Genomic DNA, 25,265 nt, shown 5'->3' with positions numbered 1-25,265 from the left:
TGCTGGTGTTGTTGCAGCGGCAGGGGCTGGTGCCTGTGTTTGTGGTGGCACCTCCTCCTCCTGGGCCTCCTCATCAATTAGCAGCCTTTCGCTGTTGCTGCTTTCAGCGCCACCTGTGAGGGTGAGTGGACGATCATTAGTTGCATGTATCTGTCAGACGTGCAGTTGCTACATGCATGCTGGGTGACATTCCCTGAATGGCTGTGGCTTTGCGTACTTTGGAACCTGTCTGGCTGCATTGTGGTACTACTACATTGTGGCCACACTACATCTCCCACAATGCTTCAGTCTTTCCCTGATGTGCAACAATGGCATGACTATGGGACATTCTGGGAGCCTATATGGTCATGTACATTCATAGGGGACAGGGTCGCAGTCGCAAGCCACTTACCTTGGGTGTCTTGGGTGGGGCGGGATGAGTCCAGACGTGTGAAGCCAATGCACGCCTCCCTCTCAAGGGTGTCTTCCACCTGGTCCTCCAAGGCTGTGTTAGGAGGGACTGTAGGTCCGCCACCTCCAGTGCCCGATGCCTCTCCAAGGCGCTCCGCCACCTTCTCTTTGGCACGACCTCGGAGGTCATACCATCTTTTTTTAAGTTCATCTAGTGACCTATCGGCCACACCCACGGAGTTGACGGTGGAGGCTATTCCCTGCCAGATCCTCCTTTTTTCCTGCTCCGGGACCCTCCTGGAGTCTTTGCCAAACAGTTTGGCATGGTTGGCCACCACCCCTTCAATCAAATGTTCGAGCTCCTGCTCTGAGAATTTGAGCTTCCTCTTCCTCCCTGTGGTGTTGCTGGGGCCAGGAACAGGTTCCTCTGACATGGCAGCAAAGTTGTTGCAGAGTACAAATCACCAGTAGAATAGCAGCACCTCTCCCACTTGCTCCCTCGAGGTCTGCCTCACTGTGGTGAATGGGGGTGGGAACTGGCTGCTTCCTGGTTGTGATGTCATCACTGTGCTCGAAATGCGACTTCCCGTTTTCCCGATCTCGCGATTTTGCGATCTCGCAATTAGCGATATCGCAAATAGCGATATCGCTATTTGCGAGTTCGCTATCCCGACGAGGGTAGCCGGAAATAGCGATTTTTCTGCAATTATCGTTAATCGCAAACGGAATTAGCGCCCGCGTGCGAATCGCATTATTAAACGCTAATCTTCATGAATTCAGATTTGCGATTTCTCAATAGCGATTCGCAATTTTTCGCTATTTGAGAATCGCAAATCCCGTTTTTCATGAATCAGGCTGTTAGCTCTTCCTCTACCCGCCTTCTTCTTACTTTATCATTTAACCCGCAGATGTTAATAGATGCGATTCCCAAGCTAGCCATAGCTATTAGATGCTGTCAACAACACCATGGAGTACCACCCAAGTGGAGAAAGAACCTCACTTCCCATTTCTATCCTTTCAAGTCCTGCTGCACCACTAACTTTACTCACCTACTTCCCAGGGCATGTCCAAGTGCACAGTGCCTTTATTCTTTTGACAAAAAAATACATCATCACAATTGCAGTTACGACTACATCCACTTGCTGTGATATGGCAAAAATAAGGGTGAACGAAACCTGATGAGTCTTGGTATGTCCGTCTTGCATCCGAATGGGCCTTTTCAAAAAAAGCCACGTGAAGCAGAAAGTTCTCAAAAAATATAAGCATAGCCAGTGATTACCTTGGGTTTCTACCATCCTGGGCTGACTGGGTCATCGGGAACCTGTGTACTCTTTGAACTTCCGCAGCCCAATCTCATCCTGACAGTTCGGGGAATGATCTTTTCAAGAGACCCAGCATGTAAGAGCGTATATCATCCTCCTCCATGCCTTCATCAATTCAAAGAAAACAAAGGTTATTCCTGCGCTGTTGGTTTTCCATGTCCTTCAGCTTCCACTCTACGTCAATTAATTGGGACTCATGTCTCCTTGTTTGCTCTTTCTCTTCTGTGATCACTACCTACAAGGCTGTTGTCCTGTCCTCGATGTGGCTCAGGCGCTCCCAGATCTCAGAACACACCTCTCCATTTTCCAAATAGCACCTTGCAATTGTTTCGTTCCATGCCTTGCCCTTTTACTATTTGCCCGTGCCTCAGATCAATGTTCTTTAATGGACTCCAGTATTAAGCTTAGCTCAGGATTTAAGGGCATTGTGTCAGTTAGCTGTGAGGCAGCTGTGCCTATTTCATTCACAACTAGTGAGTGTTTCGGGTGGGGTTCCAACCATCTTTGTATGGGAGTAATCCCAGTTCAAGCTACTGCAAGATATTTTCTTCTTTCTCCGATTCCTTGGTTCAGTACTGCATGTACGGGCCCTTTGTTTCTTCTGGCGCTTAAGCATAGTTTCAGCGTGCTGAACTCTGAAGTTAAGGAATTTGTTCCGCTGCATTCGCTATTATATGAATCAGGTACCTCAGACTCCGAGCCATCTGTCAAGGAAAATAATGTATCCGCCCTATCCAGGGTAATGTCCGTTATTGCTACAGCTGTGGCTCCACACTGCTCTATACCAAGCTCCTTGTTGCACCCCTCCTGTTAGAAATGGGGATCTCTGGTTGGCTGAGGCTTGCGCCAAAGCCAGGCAGGGACCACCATTCTAGTCAGGGAAAGGGAGTTAGACGCCAAAGATAACCCCTGCTCACCCCCTTGGTAACTTGGCACGAGCACTCAGGCCTATCCCAGAGGCAATGTGTAAAGCGTTTGCGCAACACGCACACACAGCGACGACACACAAGGCACACTACAAAAGAGACTCCACACAAGGTTATATAAAAATAGCCTTTGTATTATAAAAACACATTAGAATCACAGACTTATACACTGAACATTATTTACAGGGGATTATGTACTTACCATCGATGCCCTTACTTTGGCCCTGCTTGCGCTAGTCATGTCTAGGCTTGACTACGCAAACGCGCTATATGTAGGCATTCCTGCATACCAACTCAGGAGACTCCAGCTGATCCAAAATCAAGCTGCTCGCTTGATCTACCATCAACCTAGAGATCAGCATGTCCAACCTCTCCTAAAAAGTCTCCACTGGCTCCCGGTCTCTGCCCGCTGTAAATTTAAGCTCGGTTGCATCATTTTCAAATCTCTCACTGGTCTTGGCCCCTCCTTCATTTCTTCCTTGCTTCATCCTTATGTCCCTTCCCGTACCCTTCGGTCTTCCCAATTGGCTTTACTTTCTGTCCCCAGATTCAAGCGGAAGAAACACGGTGGTCTTAGGTTTTCTTTCTTAGCCCCGTCTTTTTGGAATTCCTTACCTCTTTCTCTTAGGTTGCTCTCCCCCTACTCCACGTTCAGATCCTTCCTCAAAACGCATCTGTTTACGGTAGCCTACCACTAGTCTCATCCTCTGTTATGTTATTTTCTGTCTCTCCTCCCGACTCCCTCTGTACAGCGCCAAGAAACCTAATGGTGTTAGCGCGCTTAACAAATTGATTTAACATAACATTTAACATAACAAGGCAGTGCCAATCGGGTCGCTGCCAGAACCATCGCAAAAGTACAAGTCATCAATATAGAACACCCAGTACCTACTGGCAAGATCATAAACGTAGCATCCCATTATCATGAGGCATAAAAGACATTAGCTCAGGCATGCCCCAAATGACCTGACGTAAGGTATCCCCCTAAGCATACATACAACCTTGTAAAGCATAAACAATACATGTAAAAACCCCAGTCCTTACTGGTAAAATAATGAAGGTAATAACATTTCAATCAGCGTAACCCACATTAAGCAAAAACTTTGTTAGCATTAGTCAATCTCATGAGGCAACTCATTAGCATAAAAACATTAGGCATAAACCTGAGGCATTAGGCAAAAAACATTAGGCATAATATTAGCTCAGGCATAGCATGACAACATCATCATCAGTGTAAAAACATGAGGCTTATTCATATGGGCATGGGGCATAAAACATAGTCAGGAGTGTACACATAGTAACACATAAAATTATTGTCCCCTATGTTGCAGCTGTGGAAATAAGGCCACAATCCACTACCAGGTCTGGCACCACTGTGCCTGTTGGAGCTCCCCTTCTGGGCCCTGGAAGGAGTCTTGCCAATCACGTTGCAGCGGCCCACGACTGCGGTGCCGCTGGATATCCAGCAAGAACACTGGCACCACTGACTGCACTTGGGCCCCCCTCTGGGGCTCTGAAGCAAGAAAGAATCCCCAAACGTTGCAGCTGCCCGCTCTTGTGCGGTGCAGCTGTGACAAAACACCAGCACTGACGGAGTTGGAGTCTCGGTAATCAGGAATGGCCCCACTGGGATTTTAAGAGCAGTATCATGCCCAAAGAGTTACAGCGGCCCGCTCCTGCAGCACCGCAGTGCAAATCATAAAGCACTGCCCAGGTTGGAGCCCCCTCCGGGACTCTAAAATCAAGAAATGCCCCAAGTTGCAGCCCACGAAAAAGACTTGCCCAGCTGGAGCCACCTTCATGGGGCTCGGGAAACACACCAATGTCTCCCCGGTGCAGCTGCCCCTGTCAGGCGGGACAGCTATGCCCTCCAGGTGCCTCTTCCGGCACCCGCGATGCTCCCCAGGCCCTCCATCCACTCACCGGGACTCTTCTCTGGGTTGCAGGCTCGGCAGCATCTCCGGTGCGTACAGGGCTCCTCTAGCACACAGGAGCCCTGTGCGAGGGTCGCTGACTTCTGGACTCTGCAGCACCCTCCTCTTGGCCGCGCCTGCACAGGGCTCCCCTCTGCTCAGGGGGAGCCCCCACATAGGAAGCGACGTCTCCAGTGTTTTTGGGGCAATGTGCCAGCACGGGGTAGGCTCCCGCCTGGCTTCCTGGCAGCCACGGGGCTCTCTCGGTACCACGGGAGCCCCGGTCTTCACTTCCGGACGGCTTCTTATTCGCACCCCCCCCACAGTTAAGCGTGGGTCATGGGTGAAGCCCTCGCCGTCCTTTTTGCGGCTCCTGGGCTAGCGGCGGTGAATCTCCTCTTGGGCAATGAGGAGGAGGCTCCCTCCGTAGTTGAAGTATAGCGCTGGGTGGCACTCGCTTCTTGGTGCGTTTGGCGGCTCGGGCCACAGCGGTGGTTCACGGGGTGAGCACCCGTTTTCAAATAAAGAAACTTGCGGCATAAAGCTGGGCAGGCTCCTGCTTGTGACTAAAAAGGTGCGGGGTGGGCTCCTGCTCTTCATGGCAAATGGTAGGGGGGAATCTCACCCACCGGGATTCCCACACAGCACAGCGCCGAAGGTTCCATGCGCCGCCTCCTTTAAACAAACTGCAGGCGTAGAGTGAAGTCCTCTGGGGCAGGAGTCCAATTGTAGCGCCCTCGAGGCACTAGGAAATAGGCATAGGCTGGGCAAGGTTCAGCAGGCAGCAGGGCAGCCCCACGAAGTAGCAGTTCCCAAGAACAGTCTAACCTAGCAAGGTGGCAATCCTCCCAGCGCAGCAGCCCCTACTCCAGCAGGGTCTCTTCCTGGGTCCTGTAGAGGTTAGAAGGGCAGAGTTGGGCACAGGGGCCAGCACGCAGGGTCCTGTGGCGATCCTCCTGGCAGGGTGTCCCCTCCACGTCAGCACAAGCACAACAACCCACATGGGCTCACAGGCCCTGTATTTATACACCTCCCTGCCCTACGTCTGGGAGGAGGTAGAAGTTTCTGGAAGGGTCTGGGGGTAGGGGCTTTTGGAATGGTCTTGGAGGTTCCAGTCCCAACTGGTGCTGCGAGGGGTGTTAGATGGGGCGGAGCGAGCCTTGCACAGGGCAGGCACTGACCTGGTCAGAGACAGGGATTCCTCCGCCCACTACTCTAGTTGCAGACCTCCCACTCAGCCTGGCCCTGCCTCCATGGAGCCACCCACTCCTCACAAGCCCCGGTCACTTCTAGAAGCAGACATGCAGGCAGGCACACAGCACACAGAAATGCCAACTTCTAAAGTGGCACTTCTAAAATAGTAAAAGTAAATCTGCGCACACCATTGCGCAGAATTTATTGTTTCCATTCCACACATACCAAACATGCCATACTTATTTTATTTTATATAGGAATTATCCCATAAGGGGAGTTCCCAAGTTTAGCCTATGGAGGGCAGAGAGCGCACACACTTAGCACTGCTAACCAGTGCTAAAATGCCCAGAGTCCGAAAACCATCGACACCAAGTCAGCAAAAAGGCTAGGAGGAGAGCAAAAAGTTTAGGGATGACCCTGTGTAACAGGGGAGGAAAGCTTACCCCGGGAGAATGGTGGAGTCCGTGCCCCGCTGACCCTGATCCCCCTCCTTCATTCCAGACTGACCCATGGAGGAACGATCCGTGCGACAGAGACGTGTATGACGAACACGGCGGCCCCTTTAACTGGGCGTTTGCTTCCGAGGAGGAACCGCCCCCTGAGGACGTCAGCCCCGCCAGAATGGTCAAATGCCAGGAAGTGTTATATGGAGGGTGTGTTTACACCCCGGAGGAGCGGAAGGAGGAAGAAGTGACGGTATGGAGCGGAGAGAAGGACGGAGACGAGGAAAAGGCCCCGAAGGAACATCGAGGAGGCGAAGTGGAGTCGGAGAAGGAAGGAGAGCCAGGAGGCCAACGACCCCGTGATCCGCCGTGCCACACTCCCGAGGGAGGAGTGTGGCTGTGACAGGTACGGCGGCGTTGGGCAGCCTGGGTGGGGAGCCGGAGTGCTCACGTGTAACTAGTGTAAAAAGCCCTTGTTTGTTTCTTCCCCATTGTACCACCGTTCCCTTCTCCACTACCCGCTTCCATCCCTGTACCTCACCTCCTACCACAACCCCTCGCTCACCGTGCACTGAGTTGAAAGAGCACTGTACACTAGGGGATGTCCTCACTACCCCGGTCCCTGAAAGGTGCATAACTGAGAAAGAGCATACATTAACGGCATCCCTCTTTCTGGTCTCTTCCATGTGACGGAGCTGGTCGGAGTCCCGCAAAACGCCTACCCGAAGAACACCAAGAAACGGAGGAAGACATCAGCCACGGATCCCTGCGCCTCCTCCCGAGACCGCTTGACCCAGAGGAGGAGAAAGACGTTTGTGTTCAAGAGCTCTTTAAAAATAAAACCTTCTTTGCCTGCAACACCTGGTGTCAAGGTTGTCCCTTCTCCCACGCCCACACTGGTGTCAGAAGTGGGATCCGCCCCAACAGAACCGACCATGGCAATGGACCAGGTGATTCAGACTCTAATCGATGGGCAACAGAAGTTAGAATGGGCCATTGGTCAGCAGATCAACACAGCCGACGCCGACAGGGAGCTCTTTCGCACTACAATATCTCAGCAGATGGACAACATCCAAAAGACTGTACAGGCCCCAGGCGCTGCAACCCTAGCGGATAGAAGACCCATAGGGCCACACCCCTCCGGAGTGGCGTTACAGAAATACGTGGCGGGGGAAGACCCCGATGCTTAGGAGAAATGGCCCTTCTTTTTGGCCCCTTTACTAACAGGAGAGGCCCAAACGGCCTATCAGGTAGCCAACCATTCCGGTACCGCTTCCTACCATGAGGTCAAAGAGGTGATACTGGACCACTTAGGAATGGACGCAGAGGCATACAGGCTCCGGTTCAGGAAAGAGAAGGGAAACACAGGAGAGAACCCAAAGACTCTGTACCTAAGAATCAAGATGGCAGCTGAGAAATGGCTGAGACCGGGTAGCCGAAGCAAGGACGAAGTTATGACCGGTATCATCTTGGAACAGTTCATGGAGGCCTTACCCTATAGCACCCAGAGGTGGTTGCGACAGCATCCGGGGCTGACCGCCGCTCAGGCTATCGAGATGGCGGCCAACTATACCAGGGCCGCCCCCTGGACATTCCCTTGGGATATGGACAAAGGTAGTAAGACCAGCGCACCGCCGCCAAAACCGGACAGAAGAAAGACAATCCCCGAGCCGATCAAACCACGTCCCTACCGCCAGGAACCCCCCACCATGAAAGGGCCTCAATGCTTTGAATGCGGGGAATGGGGACACATAGCACGGATGTGCCCCCACAGAAGACCAACAGAAGAACCTATGGAGGTCGGCTACATACCTAAAGCCGCGATGTACACAGCGGAAATGGGACCCTCGTTTTACGTAAGGGTCCTAGTGAACCAGAAACAATTGAAAGCCCTGTTGGATTCGGGTTGTAGGCAATCTGTCATCCAGGAGCGATTGTTGCACCCTGCCCAGATAGGCCACGAAGGCATCGTACACATTAGGTGTGTGCACGGGGACGTAAAGCCCTACCCCTTGGCCCGCATCACCTTGCACCCGAATGGTAGGGAGCCCTGCTCGGTAAAAGTGGGAGTGGTGGGTTCATTACCTGAAGAGTTAATCATAGGCGTGGATAACTAAGACTTCCTATCCATGTTCAAAAGGGAACTGAGAGACCGTCCGGCAGGAGCTTACCTATCAATAGAACCCTGGGCCTTGGATAGGGGGTTCAAGTTCGCCCAGGCCAATGATCCCTCACTTATGAACGCATGGGAGGCGGCTCACGTAGCACAGAACAGCCAAACAACAGGGTACCCCAGATTCAGGATAGAAAAAGACCTACTGTATAGGGAAGGGAAGGCGGGGGAACCAAGCCAACTAGAGGTTCCTAAAGACTGCAGGGAGCTGATACTGCTCTATGCTCACACTCACTTAACAGCCGGGCATAGCAGAACCGAGAAAACAACCCAGAACATATTGCGTCTGTTCTACTGGCCAGGCATTTACAAAGAAGCAGAAGCATACTGCAGACAATGTGAAGTGTGCCAAAAAAAGAACGTTACTAGACCCCCAGCGGTTCCCCTACAACTGTTACCCATCATAAGCAACCCCTGGGAAAGGGTGGGGATGGATCTCATTGGTCCGTTGCCACGCACTGCAAGAGGGCACACATATGCATTGGTAGTGGTTGACTACAACACAAGGTTCCCGGAAGCCTTCGCCATCAGTGCGCCTACCACCAAGAATGTGACAGACAAATTGGTGGAACTATTCTCTAGGGTGGGGTTTCCGAGGGAAATCCTAACTGATCAAGGGACCCCATTCGTGTCCAGGATGATGCAAGAAGTATGCAAGTTGCTGGACCTACGACACATCCGAACCTTCGCCTACCATCCCCAAACGGATGGCCTCGTAAAGAGGTATAACCGGACTCTGAAAACAACGTTAAAAAACCAAACTGTTGAACACAGAGGCTAAGGATTGGGACAGGGTGTTGCCCTTGGCCCTCTATGTAGTAAGAGCCCAAGTCCAGAGCAGTTTGGGGTTTTCGCCGTTCGAGCTCCTGTACGGCAGACAGCCTAGATCCCTCCTAGAAATCACCAGAGAAGCCTGGGAGGGTGAAGAGGCCGCAGAGCAGAGAACCCTACTGGAATACACCCAGCAGTTGAGGTCACGCCTGGGCAAGCTGCGAGACCTAGCATATTCCAACCTGGAAAAAGCACAAAACAACCATAGACTTCACTATGATAAGGGAAAAAAATGGAGGACACTAGAGAGAGGAGATTGGGCGCTGGTACTCCTACCTTCATCCACTCAAAAGTTCAGGAGCGAGTGGAAGGGGCCATATAAGGTAGTTGAGACCATCGGGCGAACAACATACAGGTTGCTACTGTCCCCTTCCAGGAGACAAACCTTCCATATCAATCTCCTAAAAAAATGGCTAGGACCACCCCCCAGCTCTGCCAATCTAGCCCTTCCGTCTAGCAGCCAACGGTCGACCATAGAACACCTTCCCGTGAATCCCGAGATTACCGATAAAGAGAGACAGGAACTGATGGAGGCCTTACGCCCTTTTTCCCCTTTGTTTTCAGATACCCCCGGATGCACCCATATGGCAGAACACCAAATACACACCAAAGAGGGTCAGATCGTCAAACAAAGGGCCTATCGTATTCCTGCAGCCAAAAGGGCCGATGTAAGAAAGGAGGTACAGGACATGCTCAGACTAGGAGTGATTAGGCCTTCAAAAAGTAACTGGGCATCCCCCATAGTCATGGTTCCCAAACCCGACGGGTCGACCCGTTTTTGCATGGACTTCAGGGCGTTGAACTTGATCTCTTCTTTTGACGCGTTTCCTATCCCAAGGGTGGACGAGCTGATAGAGCGAATAGGGGAAGCCCGCTACATCACGACTTTCGACCTGACCAAAGGGTATTGGCAGGTGCCTTTGCGGGAGGGGGATAGGCACAAAACGGTCTTCGCAACAGAGGATGGGCTGTTTGAATTTAACGTGCTACCTTTTGGGCTCCATGGAGCCCCAGCCACTTTCCAGAGGTTGATGAACACAGCATTGGCTCCCCATACCAAGTACAGCTCGGTATACCTGGACGACATAGTCGTCTTTAGCCCCACATGGGAGGAACACCTGGGTCACGTTACCAGAGTCCTTCGTGCTCTACAAACGGCCGGCCTGCACATTAATGCTCGGAAATCCAGAGCGGCTTATTCCAAGGTGAAGTACCTGGGGTTTATGCTGGGGGAAGGCGTCATAGCCCCACAGGAAGAGAAGATAAAAGCTGTAGGAGAGTAGGGTCTGCAATCCTATGATCACCCAGATTTTTTTGCTTTTGTTTCACTGGTTTACGACTTTCTCTGGCTGTGGGCCTGCCAATCAGACCCACAGCCTGGCTGTTCTCTCTCTAAATTACAACCATGTACCCTAGGTGCATTTACCAATTGGTACTGGGCCACCTTATCAGACCCTGTAACTCAGGGCATAGGTGTACCCAGGGCCTACCAGGGGCTGAAGCATGTATTATGCCACCCCTGGCTGGCCTCCTAAATTTGACACAACTGGCTGCATGACAGCTGGGGCAAAGTTGTGTAATCACCCTTTGCTGTAGATATAGTATACCTATATCTAACCCTAAAAATGGACACACAGATTCCTATCAGTCACTCCTATGGCAGGCCTTGACAATCCTGAAGGCAGAGTGCTTGGAATCGTGTGAGATGGTGCTCTGGCATGAGCTGAGCCTGTCTGCAGCTTGCGGAACCAAGTCCTAATAGCTGTTCCATGATAACGCATACCATATACTCTTAAGTGCATTATAATCCTCGCGGTTAAATGCTATCTTTGGTATTGCTTTATCAAAACATGTCGAGTAAGGTGTCATACGAATTGGAATACTAACCCCTCACCAATTCTGGCGACGGGGTTAGCATTCCACCCTTCTAGAGGGACACGACATGTATGTAACTGTGAACCCCGGTTAAAGTTAAACGAAGCCTCAGCTCCACAAAATGGATGCTGCCACCACAGACACGAGTCTGACCCCCTGCAGCTGGGATTCCTTCCAGCGAGGGGAGCCTGGACAAAGGGTTTCCTGTCAAGGGCGGTGCTAGCACCGTCCCAGACAGGGTTTTGTGTATCCTTGGTAGGCAGGGCTTTACAGGAAGGTGACTGCTGAGTGGCACCCCGGTGCTCACTACGCATAGGCCGGTCAGAACCAGTTCCAGGGGCACACCAGCCCCTGGCCTGGGGAAAGTCCGGCATGGGAGAGGGGTGTAACCACCCCCCTCCTAGTCCCACCCATAGGCAGGACCTAGTCACCGGGTCAGCCCCTTTTCTTAGTATAAAGATAGGAGCGGGCCCCCTGTTCAAATTAGATCATCTTTGGAATCAAGACACGACTTTCTGCGAAAGGACATCAAGATTTCTTCTTCAAGATTCTCCCTTGTGACTAAGGAGTAGTCACCCTGCATCCGCAGGCACCATCTAAAGAACACTGCGGTCTGCTGCAAGTCCTTCCTCAGGAATCCGACGACCCAGCACGACGAGACCCGGCTTCCCTGGCACCTCTGACCTCTACTCACCTCTACAGCCAAGCTGAGAACCGTGAGTGCGACGAGACCTCGAGGGACCGACGATCGCCAAGACTGCACGACTTCTTTACAGCAAGCCCGCCAAGTGTTCCACTGGTGAGTGCTTTGGGGTCCGAGAAGCCCCGACCCTGAGCAGCTCCAGCACCGAAGATCAGCCTCCCAGCATCTCCACGATCTGCGTGGGGCCCTTCTGCTTTTTGCTGCTCACCACGTTGTTTGGCTACTAGCCGGCTGGCTTGTGGCCTTCTTAACGATGCCCGACAACATCACTGCTGCTGGTCTGGTTGCTCCAGACTGGCCCTTGCTTCCTTCCAAAAGAGAAGCACCCCGGACCCTCCTGGTCCACTCCAGACGCCATTTTAGGTCCACCGCGTGGGCTTGAATTTGCCAAGGCTTTGTTGCCCAATCCTGGGTCCAGCGACGCCGACAGCTTCATCCATCGTGGGACAGCTCGCTCCTCCATCCTGGTCGCCGACAACGCCTCCTGGTCCGTGAGATCTGCAGAGCACAGTGTCACCCACTCACCTAGTCGAGGTGACTACCATCCAGTGCCCTCCTGGTGCCACCTGACTACTGGCTAGTAGTCACGAACTTGGTCCCCTCTGCTTTCAGGTGCCATCTCTCTTCAAGATCCAGGCTTGGATCAACTCGAACTCTCTTCACTGGTCGCCTGCCAGCATCTTTCTTCCAGGCTCCTGGTCCGACTACGAGGATTCCCGACGTCTTTTGAGACATATACAGCTGCAGCCCCTGGGCTAGGTAACTTCGGCATTTCGGTGCCCCAGCATAGCCTCACTATCCAAGGGTCAGAATCCACTTTCGTTTTCCTCCTACCAGGTCGGGTTCGCCCAAGAACACTAACTTTGTCTTTACTAGCTACCATAGACTTTGTCCCGCATCACGCGTGAGAGTGCACACTCTGCACCCGAGTCCCCTGGGTCTCCTAGAAGTAATCTAAAGATTCTATAGTCAAGTCCTAGCGATTCCAAAGCCTATTAGTACTGTACTTGCCTGCTAGTAATTTCGCATTCCACTTTCAGAGTATATGGTTTTCCGTGCCCCTCGGGCATTTGTATATACTGTGCTAACTTAAGTATTTCCGTAAGAGTTTTGTTTTGTGCTTAGTACCCTGTCCTCATAAAGAGTACAGGGCTGTTGTGATTTTAATAAATACACTGTTTATTTTCATAACACTTTTGTGGTGTCCTTTCACTTGGTGTTCCAGGGGTATATGTGTGGTATAACAGCTGGCTTAACACGCCCTCTCGAGTCTTTAGCCTTAGACTGCTCGTATCCATGCTACTAGGATAGCTGGTCTATAAGGTTGACTTACAACCAATCATCAATAAGGGTTGTTGGACTGATACATAGTGATCACTAGAATAGTGAGCACTGCATATCAGGCCACCTTCTCACAAAAGCCATTACCAAGACGCCGTTCCCAACGACCAAGAGAGACTTAAGGGCCTTCTTGGGCCTTATCGGCTATTATAGGCGTTTTATCAAGAACTTCGCTGCCCTCTCGACCCCTTTGACAGACCTCCTGCAAAAACAGGTTTGAAACTCCCTACCATGCCCTCCCTCGGAGGTGGCATGTAAGGCTTTTCAGGTCCTGAAAGCGGCCATCACCTCAAGCCCCGTTCTGATTTCTCCTGACTTTGAGAAACCCTTCACCCTGGCAACAGACGCATCCGACACTGGCATAGGTGCGGTGTTGTCCCAGGAAGGAGCTGACGGACTCGAACACCCCATCCTTTACGTGAGCAGAAAACTACACCCAAGGGAACAGAAGTATCCCACGGTGGAGAAGGAATGCCTGGCGATACGATGGGCTGTAGACAAGCTCAGGTATTACTTGGAGGGAAACGCCTTCACCCTCTATTTCGATCATGCCCCTTTGCAGTGGATGCATAGAAACCGTTCCCAGAATGCATGGATTCGAAGGTGGTTTTTATTTCTCCAGCCATTTGCCTTCACAGTAAAGCATAGGAAAGGGATCGACAATGGCAACGCAGATTTCCTGTCCCGAATGCCCATTCTCCCTGAGCGGGCGAATCCAGGGGGGGAGGAGTGTAACAGGGGAGGAAGGCTTACCCCGGGAGAATGGTGGAGTCCGTGCCCCGCTGACCCTGATCCCCCTCCTTCATTCCAGACTGACCCATGGAGGAACGATCCGTGCGACAGAGACGTGTACGATGAACACGGCGGCCCCTTTAACTGGGCGTTTGCTTCCGAGAAGGAGGAACCGCCCCCTGAAGACGTCAGCCCCGCCGGAATGGTCAAATGCCAGGAAGTGTTGTATGGAGGGTGTGTTTACACCCCGGAGGAGCGGAAGGAGGAAGAAGTGACGGTATGGAGCGGAGAGAAGGACGGAGACGAGGAAAAGGCCCCGAAGGAACATCGAGGAGGCGAAGTGGAGTCGGAGAAAGAAGGAGAGCCAGGAGGCCAACGACCCCGTGATCCGCCGTGCCACACTCCCGAGGGAGGAGTGTGACTGTCACAGGTACGGCGGCGTTGGGCAGCCTGGGTGGGGAGCCGGAGTGCTCACGTCTAACTAGTGTAAAAAGCCCTTGTTTGTTTCTTCCCCATTGTACCACCGTTCCCTCCTCCACTACCCGCTTCCATCCCTGTACCTCACCTCCTACCACAACCCCTTGCTCACCGTGCAGTGAGTTGAAAGAGCACTGTACACTAGGGGATGTCCTCACTACCCCGGTCCCTGAAAGGTGCATAACTGAGAAAGAGCATACATTAACGGCATACCTCTTTCTGGTCTCTTCCATGTGATGGAGCTGGTCGGAGTCCCGCAAAGCGCCTACCCGAAGAACACCAAGAAACGGAGGAAGACATCAGCCACGGATCCCTGCGCCTTCTCCCGAGACCGCTTGACCCAGAGGAGGAGAAAGACGTTTGTGTTCAAGAGCTCTTTAAAAATAAAACCTTCTTTGCCTGCAACACCGGGTGTCAAGGTTGTCCCTTCTCCCACGCCCACACCCTGCAAAAAGGGCCAAGTCCAACACCTCCTTACTGCCTCCTGCCCCCGCTGAAGTCGAAGCCTTTTCAAGTGTCAAAGTCTCACCTGGGACGGCTGAGTCTATGTCTGCTGGTGAAGCCTCCCCTGTCGATGCCTCAGGAGCCAGAGTCACACAAACATCCGAATCGCCCAGCCCACCTGATTTCTCTATAGTACTGGTTGACTTGGCACATTGCAAAACCAAAGGAGATTTACCAGAGTGCTTGCTGGCAAAAAATTTGGTTATTGCAGGTTGCGGTATAGGTGGAGCATCTGATAGAGACATCTAGACGCATATACCTTAACTTAGAATATCCCCAGGCATCAGACTGCACCCGGAAACTTTTTTTCAGCAGCACCTCTGCTCACTGGGGGACGGCCAACACTACCCCGCCCTGACGTTGTCCACGTACGTGACATCAGCGAAGTCATATAGGTCCCTCCCAGCGCGCTGACGTCAGTTTCCTTCTTTTCCGCGTGCAACTCAGCTCAGATTTTTAATCTGTTTCTCAAGCAGGAGAGATTCAAGATGCTCACCTTAGCGCAGGTTCTTCAGGTGCTGCAACAAGAGGACAGGATAGTATCCATCGACTTACAAGATGCGTATTTTCACATCCCAATCCTGAAGTCGCACAGGAAGTCTCTCTGATTTACTGTTGGTTCGCAACACTACCAGTTTGCGGTCCTTCCATTTGGTCTTTCTACTGCACCTTGAGTCATCACCAAGGTGATGGCAGTGGTTGCTGACCATCTCAGGAGGTCGGGGATCCCGGTTTTAACCTTCCTGGACAACTGGCTTCTAAAGGCAGAGTCGCCAGATATGCTGCGTCTTAATCGCGAGGTAACAACCCAGCTGTTGTACAAATTGGGTTTTTCGACAAATGTACCCAAGTCTCACCTGGTGCCCTCACAGCACAGCCTGTTAATAGGGGCAGTACTGGATACCACTGTGTGTCGAGCTTTCCTGCCTCCACAAAGAATTCTCAACATTCAGGAAACGATTCCCTTGTTTTACAATGGAGCAGTTTTTCCTGTTCTGAGGGTCCTTCGCCTGCTCAGTCTGTTCGCTTCCTGCATTCTGTTGGTCAACCATGCAAGCTTGCACATGAGGGCGCTCCAGTGGTGTCTCTGCAGGCAGTGGTATCAGCACAACAGAGATCTCAGGGAGTCATTCAGGATCTCAAGAGAAGCTGCAGTGGATCGGTCTTGGTGGTGCGTGGAGGGCACTCTGTCTCAAGAAAAGCCCTTCCACCTTCCTCCATCGGTGGCCACAGTGATAACGGATGCCTCTACCCTAGGGTGGGGTGATCATCTGGGGGATTTGGAGGTCAGGGGTCTTTGATCTCCAGAGGAAAGATGACTTCATATCAATCTTCTGGAATTGCGGGCAATAAGTTTGGCGCTCAAGGTCTTTCTCCCCTCCAATCGCGGTCAGTCAGTTCAAGTCCTGACGGACAGCACTGCTGGGATGTGATACGTCAACAAGCATGGAGGATTAGGGTCGTACCGTCTCTGGAAGGAGGCGTTGCGGCTCTGGTCCTGGGCTCAGGACCATCGGATTTGCTTGATGGCAAATCATCTGGCCGGGGGGCTGAACGTGCGTGCGGACATTCTCAGTCTGCAGTTCTCCGCCGACCACGAGTGGAGGCTTCATCCAGAGGTAGTTCAACACATCTTTCAGACGTGGGGAACTCCTTGGGTGGACCTGTTTGCCGCTCTCGAGAACGTGCACTACCCATCATTCTGCAGTCTCCAGTTTACGAAGCAGGAAGCGCTGGGGGACGCGTTTCAGTTGAGTTGGGGCTCACAAGTTCTTTGCGCGTTTCCTCCCATACCCTTGATTCCTCGGGTTCTGAGAAAGATTTGCAAAGACCGGGCCCAAGTTATATTGATCGCCCCGGATTGGCCAAGAAGGGTGTAGTACACAGACCTCCTTCACCTTTCGTTGCACCCTCCGCTCCATTTCCCTCTCAGTGTAGACCTCCTCTTGCAGTCAGAGGGGCAGGTTCTTCATCCCCACCTGATCCTTCATGCCTGGGGATTGAAAGGGGCAACCTGAATTCCTTCTCTCTCCTGCCTGACGTGGTGGATGTTATATTATCGGCCAGGCCACACTCCACCAAGTCGATTTACTCCTACAGGTGGTCTAAATTAGTTAACCCCTTCCGTGCGGGCGGTTTTCCCCGCCCATGCTGACTCCGCCTTGCGCGGGCGGAGTCATGACGGAACGGTTCCGTCATCCGCACAGCTCACCCGTAGTGCATGACGGAACCGTTCCGTCAGCAGCATGGAAGGGGTTAAATGGTGGGGAGAGAAGTCTACTGATCCCTTAAAAGCTCATCTTTCTGATGTTCTTTATTTTTCGTTGCATTTGGCCCAGCAGGGTTGTGCTGTGGCCACAGTTAAAGGATATTTGTTGACTTTATCAGCATTTCTATGTTTGCCTGATAAGCCGTCACTTTTTAAATCTCCGATTGTTTTAAGGTTTAATAAGGGGCTTACTAACATGTTTCCGCCCACTCCTTTTATTATTCCCCAGTGGGATTTAAATCTGGTTTTAAATTTCTTGATGGGTTCCCCTGTTGAACCTATGCATAGTTGTCCTTTGAGACTGCTGTCATTCAAAATGGTCTTCCTTGTGGCTATCACCTCGGCTCGGAGGGTGAGTGAGCTTCAGGCTTTGAGTTCAAAGCCCCTGTTTCTGACTATACATGCTGAGAGGATGGTCCTCAGAACCAGGGCTGCTTCTCTGCCTAAGGTGGTAACTCCCTTCCATCTAGGTCAGTCCATTACCCTCCCTACTTTCTATCCTCCCCCTCCCCCTTCCAAGCAGGATGAGAGGCATCACTGATTGGATCCTAAGAGGGCGATTAGTTTTTACCTGGATAGAACGAAGGACTTGCGTCAGGACGATCAGCTCTTTGTGGGCTACGTTGGACGCATGAAGAGTAAGGCGGTGCACAAGCGCACTTTATCCAGGTGGATCATCTTGTGCATCAAGATCTGCTATGCACTGACTGTTAAGGAGCCTCCTGAAGGCATTAGAGCTCGCTCCACCAGGCCTAAATCTTCTACTTCTGCCTTGTCCAGGGGTGTTCCTGTGTTGGACATCTGTAAGGCCGCAACTTGGACCTCCCTTTACACTTTCGTAAAGCATTACTGCTTTGATTCTGAAGTGAGGAGGGACGGCCATTTTGCGTGCTCTATTTTGCAAGACTTTTTGGTATACAAGGGTGGACATCCTCCTCCGGGAGTGGTAATGATGTGGGATTCTATTAATTAGGTGATAAATCCACAGGCAGATGTGTCCATCAGAAGAACAAGTTACTTACCTTCGGTAACGCTTTTTCTGGTGGATACAGTATCTGCCTGTCATATTTCTCACTGACCCACCCGCCTCCCTGTTGTCCACCCTTTTATACCTTAAAAGAGGTATTGGTTATATGGTTATTTTATATTGTCATTTTGTATTACCTCTATTTGTCTTTGTATAGGCGTGGAGGAAATGTTTGCTTTCTTTGCTTTCCTATTTCACTTTACACTGTGTGTATTTGTGTGAATACTGTGTACTATGTATACATTGTTTCTATTGTCGGTCCGCCCGTTAGCCTCGGAGGCACAGAAAAAATGCATGGAACTGACGTCATCACATCGAGGTGGTCTTCTTATGGCTCCAGTGACATCATGCGGAACCGCGTGCAGAGTCAACGCATTGTGACAACCTTGTCGGCATGAAGAGCTAGGAAAAGGTTTCCCCGGAATGCTGGCAAAGGGGATATTCATAAGGTGAGGAATCCAAAGGCAGATACTGTATCCACCAGAAAAAGCGTTACGGAAGGTAAGTAACTTGTTCAGTATGCCTATTGCATATTCAGTGTCCCGATATTTGTTTTCAATGTGGTGTGTACGCCGAGCAGTTTAAAAGAAGGAGCAAGCCCAACCATCTTACCATATTTCCCCATTATGACTGGAGGTCCCGCCTTTTTAATATATGACCTTGTATAGCATGATTGAGATACTTGTCTTTTTTTAGGATATTTATAATACCTTACAATTTTTTATTGATCAAATAATTTAATGTGTATGCGTATTTTTTATGCTGGGAAAGCTGTACTGATTGCACTGTTTTTTATATGTTTTATTTGTACTTTTATGGCCTTTTCAGGCCGAGATAAAGTATCTTTTGAATTGAAATGTATATGTAATGGTCTTAAATAACTATGCATGATAAATAAATAAGTTTACATAAACAAATATAAAGATGTACTATTGCTTAAAGAGCTACTGTTAGCTACAGCAGTGCACTAACAACCTGAGAAATGCGGTGGGTTGCTGCTTTCAGACGCCACGGGTATTTAATGTGGGTCTTTAGCGTGTTTCCTTAAGTCCATGCAAAATGGAATCCGAATCCTGATAGGCTGTGCTTCAAAGCAGAGCATTTACTTTTTAACATATATAGTGTGAAAACGAATGAGAACGTACACACTGTCTCAATTCATAAGACACTTTCCCTAGCTCATTAATGTCTCTTAGTGCTCATTGGGTCCCTTTTTTTTACACACAGTCTTGAACTGTTGCCGGATTCATGGATGTTCTCTGTCCATCATGGAAACTCAAAAATTATTTTTGTTGCAGGTATCCCAGTCCCTGAACTGGATCATGAAGTCCTTGACAGAGAAGAAATTTGCATCCAAAGAGAAGTTTCCTCTTATTGGTAAGTAAGAGGAGTGGGGCAGCTTTGATTCGTTTTTACCAGCAACTATAGCCCAGTATTAGACACTCAAAAATCCTGAACAATGCAAGTTGGCATCAGTTTACCGACGAGAGCCAGGAAGTCAGAGCCGACTGTAACCCACGTACTTCTCATGCCATAATCAAGGATAGTGCATATAGGAGAACTATTAACCGTGTGAGACTTCAGAATGATTTATTATTTGTGAGTTCAAAATCCGTTTTCCCCATGGTTAAACACACACAATCATTTTCAATAAAATCTTGTAAATGTGTAATTCTCTAATAAAGTGCAGACTAGGGAACAGATGTATGTAAGTAAACGTTTCCATTGCCAAATTGCAAATTTTAGCAATTTGCTATTTTGTAATCACAAAAACCCATGTGCAAATGTGTGTATTACACATTTTGCAATTCACATTGCGTCTCAAATAGACCTTCCTTGTGAAAATCAATGAAGTAGGTCTCGGTTCCCGATCCGATGGGAATCACAAAAGTCACAGGGATGATGGCCTGCAGGGGTTAGCAGACCACCATGATTGTGATTGCTTTTCAGTAAAGCATTTTTTTCTTTTAAATGCAGCCTGTTTTCCTTAATGGCAAATGGGATGCATTTCAAAAGGAAAATCATACGTTTTCTTTTCATGGAGCCTACTCTCAAAAATATTTTTGCAAACATTCACAAAGGGGTAAAGGGTCCCTTGAGGATCCCTTACCATTTGTGAATTTATTACCACCTACTTAAAGTAGGCTGTAAAATGCAAATGTTTGGCAATCGCATTTTGGTCGGAAAACATTTTACTGTGACTAGGTATTAGGAAAGGATGCTTGAAAAAATGAACATCAAATTAGAAAGTTACAGTAAGGAGCTTTAAGAGCGGGAACTTCATAAATTCAAAATGGACACCATTGACTACCATCTTAATGAAGTATATTTGTGCCAGAAATGTATGCTCAACGTAGACCTTACAAAAATCCGAACACCTCATCTGAGGAAAGCGTTGCTTTTGATTGAGAGACACGGATAACCAGACCTCCATTAAACATTAACGCAGCAAGGAGTGAAACTGACAGCACCAGTGAGACAACAGAAACTCCCGCTCCAAGCTCCACTAGTGCTTCCTTTTTGTCCAAAGGCCCACAACTTCCGGAACCACCAAATTTAGCAGCAGGAAAGAAAAGCGGAAGCTTGGCAAAACCAGGCGAGGAAAAAGAAAAAAACAAAGAGAAACCTCGACAAAACTTACGGAGCGCGAGACAATAATCATAAACATTTCATCTCAGACTCCCAAGATTCAGAAAACACGTCTTCTCAACAAGGGAACTACCTTCGTACCAACCTACGAAACCACCTTTCATGAAGCAGAAATTGCTCTATATCGCTTCATGCGCACATTACGTTTACGGCATTTCTTTGATAATGTGGTATTACACCCTATCACCAAAGAAGAACATGAGTTACTCCAGTATTGGAACTTTCATAGATTCACATGCCTGAATTATTCCCCGTTGTTGAGACGGGAGTCCCTGGTCCATAAAAAAGCAATGCATAGCAGTATAGCAAACTGAAAAAAGGCCTAGGCCCATTATCCTTTGGCAACCCATTGCCTTTGTTATGTAAAAAGGCCCAAACTTTTCCCTGAACCAATTAGCTGTCCTCACCCTCTAGAACACTCCTGAGAGAACCTCTTGCCCTCAGATTTTCTACTGCACGTTGTGCTAGGGAGTCTTCTTTGTGCCCTGCTCAAAATCTTCATTTGATAGCTCTTTGACTGGATTTTGGGAGTTTCCCTTTTTCTGCATTGAGTTTTTGGAAACCTCCCTATTTCTTCTACCATGGCTGACAGGGAGAAGAAAAGTTTATTTTGAGCTTGTGCCACCTGCTCTAAGAAAAGGCTTTATACAGATGATCCTCATGAAGACTGTATATATTGCCTTTACCCAGATCATCAGGCGAAAGAGTGTAAGATTTGTCGCACTTTTTCTAATAAGACCTTGAGAGATCTTGAAGAAAGACTTCTACTCTGGCTCGAGAAGGTGAAGAACAGGAAGGAGATCCTCTCAAGTGACAGTGAGGAGGAGTCAACATCATCCAGGAGAACTCAAAAGAGGAACAGAACTCCACAGGCTCTTACCTCAGGTGAGAGGCCTGAAAAAAACACTAAAAAGACCACACCAGGGTCTTCGGGTCGCAGTCCCTCAAAATCTCCTTCAGGAAAGTCTAAGGAGAACAAGCATTTGCAATGCAATAGGTCTCGCATTAGGAAAGTTTGAGCTATTGGTATTGTAAATGACAATTTTTTTATTTATGTGTTGGTTTTCAAAATAGCAAAATTAATAGCTTTGTCATTTACAATGCCAATAGTTTTAACTTTCGCAAATGTGACACCTATAGCATTTGTAATGCAATATGTGTTGTATTTACGTGACTTAGACGTATTGATATTACAACTAACAATGGCTTTTAATTTTTTTTAATAACTAGTACTTAAATAAACTTTATTGTAATTTATAATGGCAATTGCTTAAACTTTTGTAAATAACTTTTGTGAAGATTATGTTCAGTGTATTTTATTGTGACGAAAATCCAAGAACAGAAGTGAAATATTAACATCTTTTTGTGACATTTGCAATAAAGTTGAAATATTGAGAGAACATATTTGAACCAGTTGTTGTTGAATGGTTGCACAGATTGAGGCTGTGGTGCCCCTGAGTGATGTTGTAGTGCCCCTGAGTGATGCTGTGGTGGTGCTGAGTGATGCTGTGGTGATGCGATAGATAGATAGATAGAGTGAGGGCGATGGATAGATAGAGGGAGGGTGATTCATAGATAGAGGGAGGGCGATAGATAGATAGAGTGAGGGCGATGGATAGATAGAGGGAGGGCGATGGATAGATAGAGGGAGGGTGATTCATATATAGAGGGAGGGCGATAGATAGATAGAGTGAGAGCTATAGATAGATAGATAGATAGATAGATAGATAGATAGATAGATAGATAGATAGATAGATAGATAGATAGATAGATAGATAGATAGATAGATAGATTGAGAGAGGGCTATAGATAGATTGAGTGAGGGCAATAGATAGATGGACAGATAGAGTAAGGGCGATAGATAGATAGATAGCGATAGATAGAGTGAGTGCGATAGACAGAGTGAGGGCGATAGATATACAGATAGAGTGAGGGCGATAGATAGATAGATAGAGGGAGGGCTATAGGTTGATAGATAGAGGGCGATAGATTGATAGAGTGAAAGCGATACATAGATAGATAGATAGATAGATAGATAGATAGATAGATAGATAGATAGATAGATAGATAGATAGATAGATAGAGTGAGGGCAATAGATAGATAGAGTGAGGGCTGTAGGAAGGTGGATACCTGACTATGGTTACCCCCAACTTTTTGCCTGGTGTTTTGCTGGTTTTTCGACTTAGTTGACCTGGGACCCTGCTATTCAGGGCCCCAGGCCTACTGCTCTCTCTGTAAAATGGATTCCATGTACCTTAGGTACATATCTAATTGGATACTGAGTCACCCTATCAGCCCCTGTACAGTATACCTTAGGTATCCAGGGCATAGGTGTACCCAGGGCCTACCAGGGGCTGCAGCATGTATTATGCCACCCCTGGCTGGCATCCAAATCTGACACAACTGGCTGCACGACAGCTGGGGCAAGGTGGTGTAATCACCCTTTGCTTTAGAGATAGTATCCCTATATCTAACCCTAAAATGGACACATGTATTCCTATCAGTCACTCCTATGGCAGGCCTTAACAATCCTGAAGGCAGAGTGCTTGGAATTATGTGAGATGGTGCTCTGGCATGAGCTGAGCCCGTCTGCAGCTTGTGGATACAAGTCCTAATAGCTGTTCCATGATAACGCGTACAATATACTCTTAAGTGCATTATAATCCTCGCGGTTATTTGCTATCTTTGGTATCGCTTTATCAAAACATGCCGAGTAAGGTGTCATACGAATTGGAATACTAACCCCTCGCCAATTCTGGCGACGGGGTTAGCATTCCACCCTTCTAGAGGGACACGACATGTATGTAACTGTGAACCCCGGTTAAAGTTAACTCGAGCCTCAGCATCACAAAATGGATGCTGCCACCACAGACACGAGTCTGACCTCCTGCTGCTGGGAGTCCTTCCAGCGAGGAGAGCTTGGACAAAGGGTTTCCTGTCAGGGGCGGTGCTAGCACCATCCCAGACAGGGTTTTGTGTATCCCAGGTAGGCAGGGCTGAGAGGAAGGTGACTGCAAGTGGCACCCCGGTGCTCACTATGCATCTGCCGGTTTGAACCAGTTCCAGGGGCACACCAGCCCCTGAGCTGGGGAAAGTCCGGACAAGGGAGAGGGGTGTAACCACCCCCCTCCTGGTCCCACCCATGGGCAGGACCTAGTCGCGTGCCAGCCCCTTTTTCTTGAATAAAGGTAGGAGCAGGCCCCCTTCCCAAAATAGATAATTCTGAATCTTGACTACTTTCCACGAAAGGACTCTTGACTATTTCTGAAGACTCTCCCTTGTGGCTAAGGAGTAGCCACCCTGCACCCGCAGGCACCATCTAAGCATCGCGGTTTGCTGTAAGTCCATCCTCCGGATCAAGACTGCCCAGCTCGCCGAGACCCTCTACTTGCATCATCAGCCCAGCTGAGATTCGTGGGTGTGACGAGACCTGAAGGGACTGGCCATCTTCAAAACTGCACGACGCTTAACCAGCACGACCGCCAAGGGATCCTCGAGTGAGTGCTTTGGGGTTTGAGAAGCCCTGACCCTGAGCAGCTCCAGCACCGAAGTCCAACCCCCCAGCATCCACGAGATCTGCGTGGGGCCCTTCTGCTCTTTGCTGCTCACCACTTTGTCCGGTCACTTGCCTGCTGGCTAGTGGCCCTCCTGACGACGAACCACGATGATTACACCGCTGGTCTGGTTGCTCCAGACTGGCCCTTGCTCCCTTCCAAGAAAGGAGCACCCCGGACCCTCCTAGTCCACTCCAGACGCCATCTTGACTCCACCGCGTGGGCTTGACATTGCCAAGGTTTGTTGCCCCAATCCTGGGTCCAGCATCCCCGACAGCAGACACCTTCGTGGGACAGCTCGCACCTCCAGCCTGGTCGCCGACAACGCCTCCTGGTCCGAGGGACAGCAGAGTCCAGCGTTGCCCACTCACCTGGTCGAGGTGACTTCATCCGGTGCCATCCTGGTGCCCACCTAATCATTGGCTTGTGATTAAGAACTGAGTCCCCTCTGCTTTCAGGTCGTCTCCATCTTCGATCGAGGCTTGGATCACTCCGGACATCTTCACTGGTCGCCTGCCACAACTTCTTTTTTCAGGCTCCATAGACTTCAACGAGGATTCCCGACGTCTTTTGAACCCTATGCAGCTGCAGCCCCTGGGCTAGGTAACCTGAGCATTTCGGTGCTCCAACGTAGGTTCACTATCTAAGTGTCCAGATCCTTTTTCGTTTTCAGGCTATCTAGTCGGATTCGTCCGATAACTGTAACTTTGTGAATACTAGTATCCATAGACTTTGTCCCGCATCCCGCGTGAGAGTGCACACTCTGCACCCGATCTCCCTAGGCCTCCTGCTCCTAACCTGAAGGCTCAGTAGTGTAGTCCTAGCGATCCTAAAGCCTCTGGATCTTGTTACTTACCTGCTAGTATTTCGCATTCCACTTTTAGTGTATATGGTTTTTCGTGCCCATCGGGCATTTGTGTAAATTGTGGGACTTAAAGTAT

The 25,265-nt window shown here is 49.6% G+C and overlaps 1 protein-coding gene across 1 annotated transcript in view; it reads left to right on the top strand.

Moving 5' to 3' along the window:
• LOC147693352 (transient receptor potential cation channel subfamily M member 2-like) overlaps positions 1-25,265 on the top strand; it is a 3,804,886-nt gene that overhangs the window by 2,901,138 nt on the left and 878,483 nt on the right. The window contains exon 25 of the mRNA XM_086935946.1: positions 19,419-19,497. Within this exon, the coding sequence (XP_086792072.1) occupies positions 19,419-19,497 (79 nt within the window). The remainder of the gene's footprint in view (positions 1-19,418; positions 19,498-25,265) is intronic.

This window comes from Lissotriton vulgaris, chromosome 8, assembly GCF_964263255.1.
Source record: "Lissotriton vulgaris chromosome 8, aLisVul1.2, whole genome shotgun sequence".
In the NCBI taxonomy this organism is placed as follows: Eukaryota; Metazoa; Chordata; class Amphibia; order Caudata; family Salamandridae; genus Lissotriton; species Lissotriton vulgaris.
The sequence above is the reverse complement of the archived record's forward strand: the minus strand, read 5'-3'. Positions and strand labels throughout refer to the sequence as shown.